At 41.1% G+C, this 15,457-nt stretch overlaps 1 protein-coding gene across 1 annotated transcript in view; it reads left to right on the top strand.

Moving 5' to 3' along the window:
* Positions 1 to 624: 624 nt before the first annotated feature.
* The window catches only part of SEPTIN14 (septin 14), a 32,514-nt gene continuing 17,681 nt past the window's right edge, over positions 625 to 15,457 (top strand). Inside the window, exons 1-4 of the mRNA XM_017516381.2 lie at positions 625 to 787; positions 3,134 to 3,329; positions 4,436 to 4,622; positions 14,217 to 14,378. Coding sequence (XP_017371870.1) covers positions 625 to 787; positions 3,134 to 3,329; positions 4,436 to 4,622; positions 14,217 to 14,378 — 708 coding nt within the window. The remainder of the gene's footprint in view (positions 788 to 3,133; positions 3,330 to 4,435; positions 4,623 to 14,216; positions 14,379 to 15,457) is intronic.

Here is a 15,457-nt window from a genome sequence, read left to right as displayed (position 1 = left end):
GGAGCAGAATGAAAGGATATTAATGTCTTTTACTTTTTTCTTATGGAATAAATAATTTATTATGTCAGAGTAATACATTAGAGTTTCTTGATGTATTTCCTTAATTCCCTATTTCTTTAATTTTTAAAATTTTTGAGACGGAGTTTCACTCTGTTGCCAAGGTTGGAGTACAGTGGTGAGATCTTGGCTCATTGCAACCTCTGTTTCCTGGGTTCAAGTGATTTTCATGTGTCAGCCTCCTGAGTAGCTGGGACTACAGGGGCGCACCACCATGCCCGGCTTATTTTGATATTTTTAGTAGAGGTGGGGTTTCGCTATGCTGGCCAGGCTGGTCTCAAACTCCTGACCCCAAGCAATCTGCCCATCTCAGCCTCCCAAAGTGCTGGGATTGCAAGCATGAGCCACTGTGCCTGGCTGCTATTTCTTTTAAAATTTAGAAATTTTAAAGTGTGCTGAGAGAGAGATTCACTTTATTTATAAAAATAACAGCCAAATCTATGTGTTTGAACACAGACTTCTATTTTCCCAAATGTACTTAATATATTTTCATCTTGTCTGAGGTATGATAATCAAATGATAATCAATTCTAATTTCCTTGATATACTATAATCATTTTCCTTTCAAATGACTTCATTTTCTATTCTAACAAAAACTTTTTTATTTAAGCAAAAAGAAAACAATATTCGTTGTTTAACTACGTTTGGACATTTTGGTTTTGAATGTTTGCCCAATCAGTTGGTGAACAGATCTATCCGACAAGGATTCACTTTTAATATTCTCTGTGTGGGTAAGTGTCAAACACTTCATTTGAACTGTTCCTTCATTTTTCCCAATGTTCATTTCAACTTATCTTAAGCAGTGTGACACTGATGCTATTAATTCAAATATATCTTCATGTTTACAATGATTTTCAGCTTAGCCATTGTATGTAATTTTTTTTTGAGACAGGGTCCCACTCTTGCCCAGGCTGGAGTGCAATGGTGTAATCATGGCTCACTGCTGGCTCGACCTCCTGGGCTCAAGCAGTCCACCTACCTCAGTTTCCCAAAGTGCTGAGATTACAGGCATGAGCCACCACACTTGACCTGTAATAATTTTTAAAAATTGAAACATTTCTGTGCTCTTAAAAGTCTGATGTAGGCCGGGCGCGGTGGCTCAAGCCTGTAATCCCAGCACTTTGGGAGGCCGAGGCGGGTGGATCACGAGGTCAAGAGATCGAGACCATCCTGGTCAACACGGTGAAACCCCGTCTCTACTAAAAATACGAAAAATTAGCTGGGCATGGTGGTGCGTGCCTGTAATCCCAGCTACTCAGGAGGCTGAGGCAGGAGAATTGCCTGAACCCAGGAGGCAGAGGTTGCGGTGAGCCGAGATCACGCCATTGCACTCCAGCCTGGGTAACATGAGTGAAACTCCGTCTCAAAAAAAAAAAAAAAAAAAAAAAAAAGTCTGATGTAGCTTAGTGTATACTGTGTTTTCTTTCTTTTTTTTTTTGAGACCAAGTCTTGCTCTGTCGCCAGGTTGCAATGCAGTGGCATAATCTCTGCTCACTACAACTTCTGCCTCCTGGGTTCAAGTGATTCTCCTGCTTCAGCCTCCCAAGTAGCTGGAACTACAGGCCCATGTCACCATGCCCAGCAAATTTTTGTATTTTTAGTAGAGACGGCGTTTCACCATGTTGGCCAGAATGGTCTTGATCTCTTGACCTTGTGATCTGCCTGCTTTGGCCTCCCAAAGTGCTGGAATTACAGGTGTGAGCCACCGCACCCAGCCGCTTAGTGTATACTTTCTTTCTCCATTATGTTAGTGACTGAGAGAATCAGGGCTAGCATGTACACTTTCAACACTATCCTTTTTTATTTTTAAAATTAATAGTATTCCTAATTGAAAAATTATAATTATATATATGTATGGATACAAGGTGATATTTTGATATATGTTTACCACGTGGAATGATTCAATCAAGTGAATTAACTTATCTATTACCTGGCTTACCTATCATTTTTTTATGATAAGACATTTGAAATTTACTCTCTTATTTTGAAATATACAATACATTGAGTACAGTCACAATGCTGTACAGTAGATTTCAAAACTTATTTCTCCTCTCTGTTTGAAACTGTTAGTTTGCTAGGGATGATGGCCTCTAGCTCCATCCATGTTCCTGCAAAGGACATGACTTCGTTCTTTTTCATAGCTATGTAGTATTCCATGGTGCATATATACCACATTTTGTTTATTCAGTCTATTATTGATGAACATTTAGGTTGACTCCATGTCTTTGCTATTGTGAATAGTGCTGGAATGAGCTCTGTTAGTTTGTTAAGGATGATGGCCTCCAGCTCCATCCATGTTCCTGCAAAGGACATGATCTCGTTCTTTCTTATGGCTGAGAACATGTGCCAAAGTGGGAGCTAAATGATGAGAACACATGGATGCAAAAAAAGGAATAACAGACACTGGTGCTACTTGAGGGAGCAGGTTTGGAGGAAGGAGAGGATCAGACAAAATAACTATTGGGTACTATGCTTGGCACCTCAATGATAACATAATCTGTACAACAAATCCTCATGAGGTAAGCTTACCTATATAACAAACCTGCACATGTACCCCCAAAACTAAAATAAAAGTAAAAAAAAGCCAGGCGCGGTGGCTCAAGCCTGTAATCCCAGCACTTTGGGAGGCTGAGGTGGGTGGCTCACAAGGTCAAGAGATCGAGACCATCCTGGCCAACATGATGAAACCCCGTCTCTACTAAAAATACAAAAATTATCTGGGCGTGGTGGCGTGCACCTGTAGTCCCAGCTACTTGGGAGGCTGAGGCAGGAGAATTGCCTGAACCCGGGAGGCGGAGGTTGTACTGAGCTGAGATTGTGCCACTACACTCCAGCCTGGTGCCTGGCAACAGAGTGAGACTCTATCTCAAAAAAAAAAAAAAAAAAAAAGTAAAAAAAATACTGTACCTTTTGACCAAAATTTCCTCTCTCCCTGCTCCCCCAGCCTCTGGTAGCCAGTATTCTACTCTCTACTTTTATGAGCAGCTTTCTAAGAGTTTAAAAACCACTGTAGGAATTGAAAGCATGGCTTCTTCTTAGCCCCTTTAAGCCGCTATGACAATTAATCTCTATTGCAGGGGAAACTGGAATTGGAAAATCAACACTGATTGACACGTTGTTTAACACTAACTTGAAGGATAACAAATCCTCACATTTTTACTCAAATGTTGGTCTTCAAATACAGACATATGAACTTCAGGAAAGCAATGTTCAGTTGAAATTGACTGTTGTGGAAACAGTGGGGTATGGTGATCAAATGAACAAAGAAGCCAGGTTAGTGTTTTCTTATTTAAATTAAAAAAGATTTCTTATTTCGGGGCATTTGCCTTCCTTTGCCATACACTAATTTGTATAAGTAATACCCTTTTTTCCATATTTTAACATTTTCCTAAGTAATATTCTTTTCTTACGAGATTAATACTTTTGTATATAATTGATTTTCTTACAAGATTTTTATTTAACCAATTATAGCAAAAATTATAGTTTCTATTAGTTTTAGCTTATTTCCTTATTTCTTTATTTAACTTTATTTGTACAAATTTTCCATACAGGTTGTACTAATTTACATTCTCACCAACAGTGTCTAAGGGTCCCTATTTCTCTGTATCCTTGCCAAATTGTGTTATTTATTTACTTTTATTATTTTTTGAGACAGTGTTTCACTCTGTCACCCAGGCTGGAGCACAGTGGCACAATCTTAGCTCACTGCAGCTTCCACCTCCCAAGCTCAAGCGATCCTCCCACCTCAGCCTCTTGAGTAACTGGGACTGCAGGAGCATGTCACCATGCCTGGCTAATTTTAAACATTGTTTGTATAGATGGGGTCGGTCTTGCCATGTTGCCCAGGCTGGTGTCAAACGGCTCGCCTCAAGGGAGCCTCCCACCTTGGCCTTCCAAAGTGCTGGGATTACAGGCATGAAGCACTGGACCTGGCCAGTTTTATTTTTAATCTTTTAAACAATAGCCATTCTGATTGGGGTAAGATGATATCTCATTGTGGTGTTCCTTTGTATGTTGGTCTTCTGAAAAATGTCTATTCACGTCCTTTGCCCACTTTTTAATGGGATTATTTGTTGTTGTTTATTTGCTTGTGTTCTTTGTATAGTCTGGATACTAGTCCCCTGTTGGATGCACCCAGCTTTCCTCTATGTTTACATTTTATATAACCACAGAGTAGAGTAAAGCATGAGCCTGATTATTTGTTTGGAATTAATATCTTTGTATGGACATGTTATGAATGTTTTCTTTATCACTATAGCAAACTTTATCACTATATGCTTTGTATACATGCATACATGTTAACTGTTTATTAAGTGGTCAAAAAGCAGGCTTTAGATTTTATTAATCCATTATGCTAAATGTATAAATTATTTTTTTAGCCACCAACCAATAGTTGACTACATAGATGCCCAATTTGAGGCTTACCTTCAAGAAGAGCTGAAGATTAAACGTTCCTTGTTTGACTACCACGATTCTCGTGTCCATGTGTGTCTGTACTTCATTTCACCCACAGGACATTCCCTGAAGTCTCTTGATCTGTTAACAATGAAGAACCTTGACAGTAAGGTATGTTTGGTAAATTCACCAAGCTTTCTTTTCTTTTTCTTTCTTTCTTTTTTTTCCCTATATTTGAGACAAGGTCTTCCTCTGTCACCCAGGCTGGACAGCAGTGGTGCAATCACAGCTCAATGCAGCCTCAACTTCCTGGGCTCAAGCGATCTTCCCGTCTCAGCCATCCAAGTAACTGGGCCCACAGGAACATGCTACCAAGCTTGGCTGATTTTTGTATTTTTTGTAGGGATGGGGTTTCACTATGTTGCCCAGGCTGAACTCAAACTTCTGGGCTCAAGCAATCCACCCACCTCGCTCTCCCAGAGTGCTGGGATTACAGGCGTGAGCCATTGTACCTGGTCCCAACCTTTCATGACGTAATATTAATTTTGAGATAATAACACAACTTGAAGGCACTTGGATGCAAGAGCAGTTACGTATCTTTAGGTGATTTCATCATTATGCAAACATCATAGAGTTTACCTACACAGACCTAGATGGTATAGCCTACTACACAGCTATGCTATAGTCTTTTATAGTATGGCCTATTGCTCCTAGGCCACAAAACTGGACAGCATGGTACTGTAAGAAATACTGTAGAATTATAACATAATGGTACGCATCTGTGCATCTTTTTTGTTTTTATTTTATTTTTTAATTTTTTGAGATGGAGTCTTCTGTCTCCCAGGCTACAGTGCAGTGGCGTGACCTTGGCTCAATGCAACCTCTGCCTCCTGGGTTCCTGCCTCAGCCTCCCAAGTAGGTGGGATTACAGGTCTGCACCACCATGGCTAGCTAATTATTGTATTTTTAATAGAGATGGGTTTCACCATGTCGGCCAGGCTGGTCTTGAACTCCTGACCTCAAATGACCCGCCCGCCTCGGTCTCCCAAAGTGCTGGGATCACAGGTGTGAGCCACTGTGCCTGGCCATATCTGTGTATCTTAAAATGAAAAAGGGTACAGTATTAGATGGAAATAATAGACACTGGGCCCTTTATAAGGAGGAAGAATGGGAGGAGGTTGAGATTTGAAAAATTCTCTTGGGTACGATGCTGACTATTTGGGTGATGGGCACACTAGAAGCCAAAACCTGACTAATATGCCATGTATATAATTTAAAAACCTGCACACAGATACCCTGAATCCAGAAATTAAATAAATAGATGTATAAATAACTAGGCGTGAAGGCTCATGCCTGTAATCCCAGTACTTTGGGAGGCTGAGGCAGGCAGACCACCTGAGGTCAGGTGTTCGAGACCAGTATGGCCAACATGGTGAAACCTCATCTCTACTAAAAATACAAAATATTAGCTGGGTGTGGTAGTGGTTGCCTGTAATCTAAGCTACTTGAGGCTGAGGCAGGAAAACTGCTTGAACCCGGGAGGCAGAGGTTACCGTGAGCTGAGATTGTACCACTGCACTCCACCCTGGGCGACAGAGCAAGACTCGGTCTCAAAATAAATTTTAAAAATACACATATAAATAAATAATAACAACAACAAAAAGCAAAGGCACGGTATTATAATATTATGGGACCACCATCATATATGTGGCCTACCATTTACTGAAATGCCATTATGTGGTATATGACTGTACCTGTTATTTTGTAATATATGTATATATCATAATTATTTTTTTCTGTTAATATTTAAGGCATTTGCATTAGTGTGTTAGGGCTAGCATGGCAAAATACCATAGACTGGGTGGTTTAAACAAAGGAAATTTATTTCCTCACAGTCTCAGAAGCTAGAAGTCCAAAGCAAGGAGGTCCAAAGGAAATTTATTTTCTCACAGTCTCAGAATCTAGAAGATCAACATGTCAGAAGATGTGCTTTCTTCTGAAATCTCTTTTCTTTCTGGCAGATGACTTTGCCTTATCTCTGTGCTCTCACATGGCATTTCTCCTGGTGTCTCCTGGGTGTCCACATTTTGTCTTTTAGGGGCACCAGTCACTTTGGATTGGGCTCTACTGTAAAAGTCTCATTTTTTCTTTTTTTGTTGATGCCCAGGCTGGAGTACCGTGGCGTGATCTCAGCTCACTGCAACCTCTATCTCCCAGGTTCAAGTGATTCTCCTGCTTCAGTCTCCTGAGTAGCTTGGATTACAGGGCGCACCACCACACCTGGCTAATTTATGTATTTTTAGTAGAGATGGGGTTTCACCACGTTGGCCAGGCTGGTCTTGAACTCCTGATCCTAGGTGATCTGCCTACCTTGGCCTCCCAAAGTGCAGGGATTACAGGTGTGAGCCACCGCACCTTGCTCAGTCTCACTTTTTAGTAACCTTTATGAAAGCTTTATCTCAGTTAAAGTCACATTCTGAGGTAGGGTGTTAGGGCTTCAACATATAAATTTTTTGATTGCAGAGGGAGACAATTCATATTTGATAGCTTTCAACCTTGATTAACCTTTGAGATCATGACCATTTGCCTATAGAGTAGCACCCTTGGGGCTAAGTTCCAAGACCCCCAGTGGATGCCTGAAACCATGTATGATACAGAGCCTGATATATACTATGCTTTTTTCTTTTCCCTTTTACTTTTTTTGAGATAGAGTCTCACTCTGTCACCCAGGCTGGAGTGCAGTGGCACAATCTCAGCTCACTGCAACCTCCGCCTCCTGGGTTCAGGCAATTCTCCTGCCTCAGCCTCTCAAGTAGCTGGGATTACAGGCGTATGCCACCACAGCTGGCTAACTTTTTTTGTTTGTATTTTTTGTAGAAATGGGATTTCACCATGTTAACCAGGATGGTCTTGATCTCTTGACCCCGTGATCCGCCTGCCTCGGCCTCCCTAAATGCTGGGATTATAGGCGTGAGCCACCATGCCTGGCCTGCTATGCTTTATTCTATGCATACTTACCTATGACAAAGTTTTATTTATAAATGAGATGCAGTTCTCTTTTCTTATTAGTCACTATTGTTGGTTTCTTAGATGAAGACTGAAGCTAACAATAGTAACTAATAATAAAATAGAACAATTATAAAAATACACTGTATTAAAAGTTATGTGAATGTTGTCTGTGTCTCTCAAAATATCTTTTTTTGAGAAAGAGAGAGAGTTTTACTCTTGTTGAACAGGCTGGAGTACAGTGGTGTGATCTCAGCTCACTGAAACCTCTGCCTTCTGGGTTCAAGCGATTCTCCTGCCTCAGCCTCCCAAGTAGCTGGGATTACAGGTGCTCACTACCACGCCTGGCTAATTTATGTATTTTTAGTAGAGACAAGGTTTCACCATGTTGGCCAAGCTGGTCTCGAACTCCTAACCTCAGGTGTTTCACCTGCCTCGGCCTCCCAATGTGCTGGGATTACAGGCCTGAGCTACCATACCCGGCCTCAAAATATCTTATGGAACTGTCTCACTCTTCTTATGATGATGTGAGATAATGCGATGCCTACATGTTGAGATAAAGTGAGGCAAATAGTGGGATGATTCATATCCAGGCTGAGATGGAATCAGTCAACTTGACATTTCATCACAGTACTTAGAATGACATGCAATTTAAAACTTGTACATTGTGTATTCCTAGAATTTTTATTTACTGTTTTTGGATTGCTGTTGATTATGGGAAATTATGGAAAGTGAAACTGTGCTGGGCTCTGTGGCTCATGCCTGTGATTCAGCACCTTGGGAGGGGGAGACAGTAAGATCACTTGAGCTCAGGAGTTCAAGACCAGCCTGGGCAATGTAGTGAGATCCCATCTCTACAAAAAACAAATACAAAAATTAGCCACCAGGCATGGTGGTATGCACCTGCAGTACCAGCTACTTGGGAGGCTGAGGTTGGAGGATCACTTGAGCCCAGGAGTTCAAGGCTACCGTGAGCCAAGATAATGTCAACCTGGGCAATAGATCAAGTCCCTGTTGAAAGAAAAGAAAGAGAGGGAGAGGGAAAGGGAGAGGGGAGGGGAGGGAAGGAAGGGAGGGAGGGAGGGAGGGAAGAAGGAAAGGAAGGAAAAAAGTAAAGAAAAAGAAGAAAGAGTAACTGTGGATAATAGGGGATTCCTGTATTTTTAAAATAAAATTTACTACATGATACTGTGAAATAATACCACTGATGTTTGACTAGTACCACCGATGGTGTGAAACAGAAGGCGTTTTTGATCCTGGCTGCAGATCGTATCCGAGAGGATTCGGAATACAAGAGCCTGCAGGCAGCACTGCTTCTTATACAAAAACAGCTAAGAAAAGCATAATTCTTTCCAGCCTAAACTTGGGACACATGAGGACTTCCTTTCAACAGGCCACTTAAGCCCCATGGTTTCAGCAAAATCTCAAAACCGATACGAGCCTCTGTTTATTTGCTTCATTTTTCTAATTATTCAGTAGTTTTTTGTAGTTCAGTTTGATTGCACAGAAAATCAGTCTGTTGAATGTCTGTGAAACCCAAAATGTGCAACGTTGTAGTTTTATCCTTACAGAAGGAATTTTAATTTTTGTATATATAAAGGTTACAGGACTTGTCAGTAGAAGCGGCTTTTGAATATTTGCTTTCTCACTTGCTAGGTGTCTGTGACCTTGGGAAAAATGTTCAGAACTTTCTGTGATTAAAAGTATGGGCAGGGCCGGGCATGGTGGCTCATGCCTGTAATCACAGCAATTTGGGAGGCCAAGGTGGATGGATCACCTGAGGTTAGGAGTTCAAGAACAGCCTAGCCAACATGGTGAAACCCCATCTCTAGTGAAAAATGCAAAATTAGCCAGGCGTGGTGGCAGGTGCCTGTAATCCTAGCTACTCGGGAGGCTGAGGCAGGAGAATTGCTTGAACCCGGGAGGCGGAGTTTCCAGTGAGCTGAGATCACGCCATTGGACTCAAGCCTGGGCAACAAGAGCAAAACTCCAAACTCCGTCTCAAAAAAAAAAGAAAAAGAAAAAGCATGGGCAGTGGGTTCAGGCTGCCTGCTTTCACAAACGCGACTCTATTACTTGCTAGGTGAGGCCTTGGGAAAATGATGATGCCTCAATTTTTTCTCTGTGATCTTCATGCAAGTCTTCCATAAGTCTAAAAGTATTTTTCATAAAAAATTTAGAAGGGCCAAATATGGTGGCTCATGCCTGTAATCTCAGCACTCTGGGAAGATGAGGAGGGAGGACTGCCTGAGCCTGGAAGTTGGAGACCAGCTTGAACAACATAGTGAGGCCCTGCCTCTACAAAGAAAACAAATATAGCCGGCCATGACAGCATGTGGTCCTGGCTACTCAGGAGGCTGACGTGGGAGGACCGCTTCAGCGTGGGGGGCTGAGGCTGCAGTGAGCCGTGATTGTGCCACCACACTGCAGACAGGGCCTCAGAGCAAGACCCTCTCTCTCAAAAAAAAAAAAGGTTAAAAGTATGTCTTCTTTTGTAAAACTCGAGGGCCAATATACACATAAAGGAAATTGTCATGTTATCAGTTTCTTTTCTGCACTTAGCTCTAATAAAACATGCTGTTTTCAACTTTACTTAGTTGAAGACAACTTTATTTAGCCTTCAACTTTATTTAGTTTTAGAGAGAAAAAGTTCTAAGTTGGGTGTCCTTAATCCAAGGAGTCTCAATTTCTGCTATGTATTGTTCAAACTGAAAAGATACTTTGTACTTAATCTCAGATGTCACGAAGTAGTTGAAATAAATTAGATTTCTAGTTAAATTAAGAGCTGCTTCAAGTTCTTAATTAGTAATACATTCAATAGTCAAAAATACACACCCTTAATTTCGTGGTTACCTGTTATCGTCTAGCCATTTTCCAGATATATAAAATCTCTAATTTTCACAAAGACCATTATATAAAGAGGTACGCAAGAGTATGTAGCTACTGTCTTTTTCTTAGAGTGCAATGGCATGAACAAGGCTCATGGCAGCCTCGACCTTCCTGGCTCAAGGGATACTCCCACATTAGCCTCAAGTAGCTGGGACCACAGGCACGTGCCTGCATGCCTGGTTAATTTTTAATTTTTTGTAAAAATGGGGGACTTGTGATATTGTCAGGGTGGGTCTGAAACTCCTGGGCTCAAGTGATCTGCTAGAGTCAGCTTTTCAAAGTGCTGGGATCACAGGCATGAGTCACCATGCCCTGCTTGTCTTTTTCTCTTTTCTTTTGTTTTTTGAGACAGAGTTTCACTCTTGTTTCCTAGGCTGGAATGCAATGGTACTATCGTGGCTCACTGCAACCTCTGCTTTTCGGGTTCAAGTGAAACTTCTGCCTCAGCCTCTGGACTGGCTGGGATTAATTAATTAATTAATTAATTAATTTTGTATTTTTTGTAGAGATGGGCTTTCACGCTGTTGGTCAGGCTGGTCTCCAACTCCCGACCTCAGGTGACCTGCCCGCCATGGCCTTCCAAAGTGCTGGGATTACAGGAGTGAGCCACTGCACGTGGCTGTCTTTTTTATCAAGTTGTTCAGTTCTTCTTGCAATGAATGCCTTTCCCCTTAAATCTGAACATCTGAGGAATTATTGACATAGGAAGTTTCCATTTCTTTCTTTCTTTTCTTTTTTGAGACAGAGTCTCTCTCTGTCACCCAAGCTGGAATGCAGCTATGTTGCCGAGGCACAGTCTCACTCACTGACACCTTAACCTCCTGGGTTCAAGCAATTCTCCAGCCTCAGCCTCCTGAGTAGCTCATTACAGGTGCGAGCCACCACCCCCATCTAGTTTTTGTATTTTTAGTAGAGATGGGGTTACATCATGTTGGCCAAGCTGGTCTCAAACTCCTAACCTCAGCTGATCCACCTGCCTTGGCCTCCCAAAGTGTTAGGATTACAGGCATGAGGCAGCGTGCCCAGCCAGCCAAAAGTTTCCATTTCTTTAAGTTAATGATTTACCATCACTATGCTCTGTCAGCTTCAAGTCCGGCTGGAGCCGCCCCCAAAGTGGCAGCAAGAGAATTCCCATAGGGTAGTGCCCCAAACGGTTCTGAGATGGGACTGGTTGGAATTCACAGGCTGGAGTACTAAAATGCGAGGGTGATCAGTCTAAGGCATTTCTGAGGGAGCTCACAGAGTGTTGTGGCAGTGCTCATGACGGACAGCGGGAGAAAAGAGGCATTCTACCTAGCTTTGTTCAGCGAGGAGGCCACTTTGTTCACACTGTGGAGTTTCTGTCGTTGCTGTTTGGTTTTTGTGTGTTTGTTTTTGTTTTTCATCAGATTCTGGCTCACTGTAGCCTCAGCTTCCTGGGCTCAAGTGATCCTCGCACCTTAGCCACCCGAGTAGCTGGGGCTACAGGTGCTGCCACCACGCTTGGCTAATTTTTTTATTTTTAGATGGAGTTTTGCCCTCGATGCCCAGGCTGGAGTATAATGCATGACCTTGGGTCATTGCAACCTCCATCTCCAGGATTCAAGTGATTCTCCAGCCTCAGCCTCCCGAGTAGCTGCAATTATGGGCACCCACCACCACACCTGGCTAATTTTTGTATTTTTAGCAGAGACAGGGTTTCACCATGTTGGCCTGGCTGGTCTTGAACTCCTGACCTCAGGTGATCTACTCACCTTGGCCTCGCAAAGTGCTGGGATTACAGGCATGAGCCACTGCGCTTGGCCCTAAACCTGACTAATTAAAAATTTTTTTTGAAGAGACAAGGTCTAACTATGTTGCCCAGGCTGCTCTTGTGCTCCTAGCCTCAAGCAATCCTCCTGCCTCTGCTTTCCAAAGTACAGGTTATGGAGTTTTTATGAGGGTTTAAGGACTTTGGCTTAGGGCTGGGACCAGTTTCTTGCAGTGTTTTGGGAACAATCTGGATACCTTGATTAGTGGCTGTGAATGTCCAAGGTCCCAGTTTTTGTTCAAGCCTGCTGGGAAAACTCTGCAGTTGGCTGGGTCACAGAGAGGCCAAGGCACTCTGAGATTTTTGGTTAGGACACAGAAAGAAAGCGGGGGGACTAAGGGACTCCCCCCAACACTGGAGGATGTCTTTTCCAGCTTTCTCACTAATATGACCCCACACATTTACGTTAGGCTTAAATCTACTCTAGCAGTTGTCTGGTCCTTACTGGAGAAACTTTTATTTTTAGATATTAAAGTTTACACAATTTTGAATGTCTGTGCTATAATATTACAAGCCCTGGATTTGTCCATGGATTTTTTTTTTTTTTTTTTTTTTTTTGTTGTTGCCCAGGCTGAAAGGCAGTGGTGCAATCTTGGCTCACTGCAGCCTCTGCCTCCCAGGTTCAAGCAATTCTCCTGCCTCAGCCTCCCAAGTAGCTAGGACTGCAGGCGTGCGCCACTACGCCTGGCTAATTTTTTGTATTATTAGTAGAGATAGGGTTTCATATTGGCCAGGCTGGTTTTGAACTCCTGACCTCAGGTGATCCACCCACCTTGGCCTCCCAAAATGCTGGGATTACAGGCATGAGACACTGTGCCTGGCCTGTCCATGGATTTTTTAAAAGACGTGCTTTGAGCAATCTAAAACAAAAGCAGTCTGCCTAAAATTTATATTTATGTATTTCTACTATGTTACAGATATTGATTTTGTGGAGCTGTAATTTAATAAGATATTTAATAGTAATAAAACATTTTATAATCTTGTGTATTGTTATTTTCTAAAAAGTTTTGTTATTTAAGCGCAAATGCAAAAGACAGGAGGGATCATATTGAAGCACTAGGAAAAATCTTTGTGAGTAAAAATTCAACCTCAAATACGCAAAAACTCAACTTCCAATGTGGAAATAATGTCTTTTTACAAAAGAAAAATAAACATTTGTTTGTGAGTTGCTCTTACACGCATACACACACACACACACACACACACACACACACACAGCCTTTAGAATAAGACAACCAGGCCGGGTGCAGTGGCTCACACATGTAATCCAATCACTTTTGGAGGCTGAAATGGGCTGATTACCTGAGGCCAGGAGTTTGAGAGCAGCATGGCCAACATGGTGAAACCCTGTCTCTACTAAAATCACAAAAATTAGCCTGGCGTGGTGGCAGGTGCCTGTAATCCCAGTTACTCAAAAGGCTGAGGCAGGAGACTTGCTTGAACCCAGGAGGTGGAGGCTGCAGTGAGCCTGAGCCTAGATTGTGCCATTGCAGTCCAGGCTGGGTGACAGAACCAGACTCTATTCAAAAAAAAAAAAAAAAAAAAAAAGAATATGGTAACCAAAAATATCACCATTCTTTTTAGTTGGTCTTTGGAAAACAAAAGCAAATCTATTTGCAAACACATCTAGGTGGGGCAAGAGTGTGTGAAAATGGGACATTAAAATTGATTGATGAAAAAAGTGATATAAAAAGTAGAAAGACAAATTTCCTTCCACAATTTTGGTGAAAGTTCTTTCATTTTTTCTTTTATTATTCAGCTTAATAAGAAATAAAATTGAAAATAAACTAAATAACTTACATTGTCCTACTATTTACTTTTTACTACCTCCATATGTGTAGAGTTGTAAGAGATTTTTAAAGAGAAACAAGGTTGAGACTTCTAAGCCTGAATTTGGATAAAAGGTGAATCTTCAAAAGTATTGATAATTTTGGAAAATAATTTTTAATGAAATCATGACAGCCAGTGATTATCTAGTTACACAATTTGTTGTCAGAGATTGTGAAGGCTTTACTAGAAAAACTACAGGATGAACCATGAGTCCTCAATGCTGAGGTTTTGTTTGTCTTCTTTCTTAATAGGTGAACATTATACCACTGATTGCCAAAGCAGACACAGTTTCTAAAAATGATTTACAGATGTTTAAGAGGAAGATAATGAATGAACTGATTAGCAATGGGATCCACATATATCAGTTCCCAACAGATGATGAAACTACTGCTCAAGCGAACTCCTCAATTAACGTAAGCTTCAGTAATGATATTGGACAAGGAGGCTAGAAATGAGTTTTTATCCAGAATCTAGTGTGAGAAAATTTTTATTTTTTTTGATTTTGAAAAACTTTTGCTGAATATTGATTCTTTGCAAACAGATTTATTTAGATTTAATTCATTCACCATGTTCCTCAAGGATTTTGGCCTACAATTTTCTTCTTAGAAGTGTATTTTATGTGCGGGTCTCATAAAATGACTCTGAAGGTGTTACTTCTTTTTTCTATTTTTTCAAAGAATTTGAGGATATTTTATATTAAATTTTATTTGAAAGTTTGATATAATTTACCCATGAAGTAATCTGGTCTAGGCTATATTTTGCAGTTTTAAAAAATTACTTAGTTTCTTTATTTATTGGTCTCTTTAAGGTCTCTATTCTTCATTCAGTATTGGTAGGTTATATGTTTCTAATAATTTCCCCATTTCTTCTAAGTTGTCAAATTGGTTGCTGCATGAATGCTCATAATAGTCCCTTATAAGTCTGTCTATTTCTGTAAGACCAGTTGTAATGTCATCTCTTTCATTTCTTATATTATTAACATATTCGCTCTTTTCATTGTTAGTCTAGGTAAGGGCTTTGATTTTGATTTTTTTTTTTCCAAATCAACTCTTAGCTTCATTTATTAATTTTTATTTTTGAGACATAGTCTTACTCTGTTGCCCAGGCTGGAGTGCAGAGGGAAAATTTCCGCTCACTGCAACCTCCGTCTCCTGGGTTCAAGAGATTCTCCTGCCTCACTCTCTGAAGTAGCTGGGATTATAGGAGCGTGCCACCACACCAGGCTAATTTTTGTATTTTTAGTAGAGACGGGGTTTCATCATGTTGGCCAGGCTGGTCTGGAACTCCTGACCTCAAGAGAGCCACCTGCCTCAGCCTCCAAAAGTGCTGGGATTACAGGTGTGAGCCACAGGGCCTGGCTGATTAAAATGTTTTTTATTCTCCATTTTATTTATTTATGCTCTAATCTTTGTTATTTTTTCCTCCTGGTAATTACTGGTTTAGGGTTTTTTTTTTCTCTTTTTTTTCTTTTTTTTTTTTCCTCCTGGTAATT

This window comes from Cebus imitator, unplaced genomic scaffold, assembly GCF_001604975.1.
Source record: "Cebus imitator isolate Cc_AM_T3 unplaced genomic scaffold, Cebus_imitator-1.0 Scaffold581, whole genome shotgun sequence".
Taxonomy (NCBI): Eukaryota; Metazoa; Chordata; class Mammalia; order Primates; family Cebidae; genus Cebus; species Cebus imitator.
The sequence above is the reverse complement of the archived record's forward strand: the minus strand, read 5'-3'. Positions and strand labels throughout refer to the sequence as shown.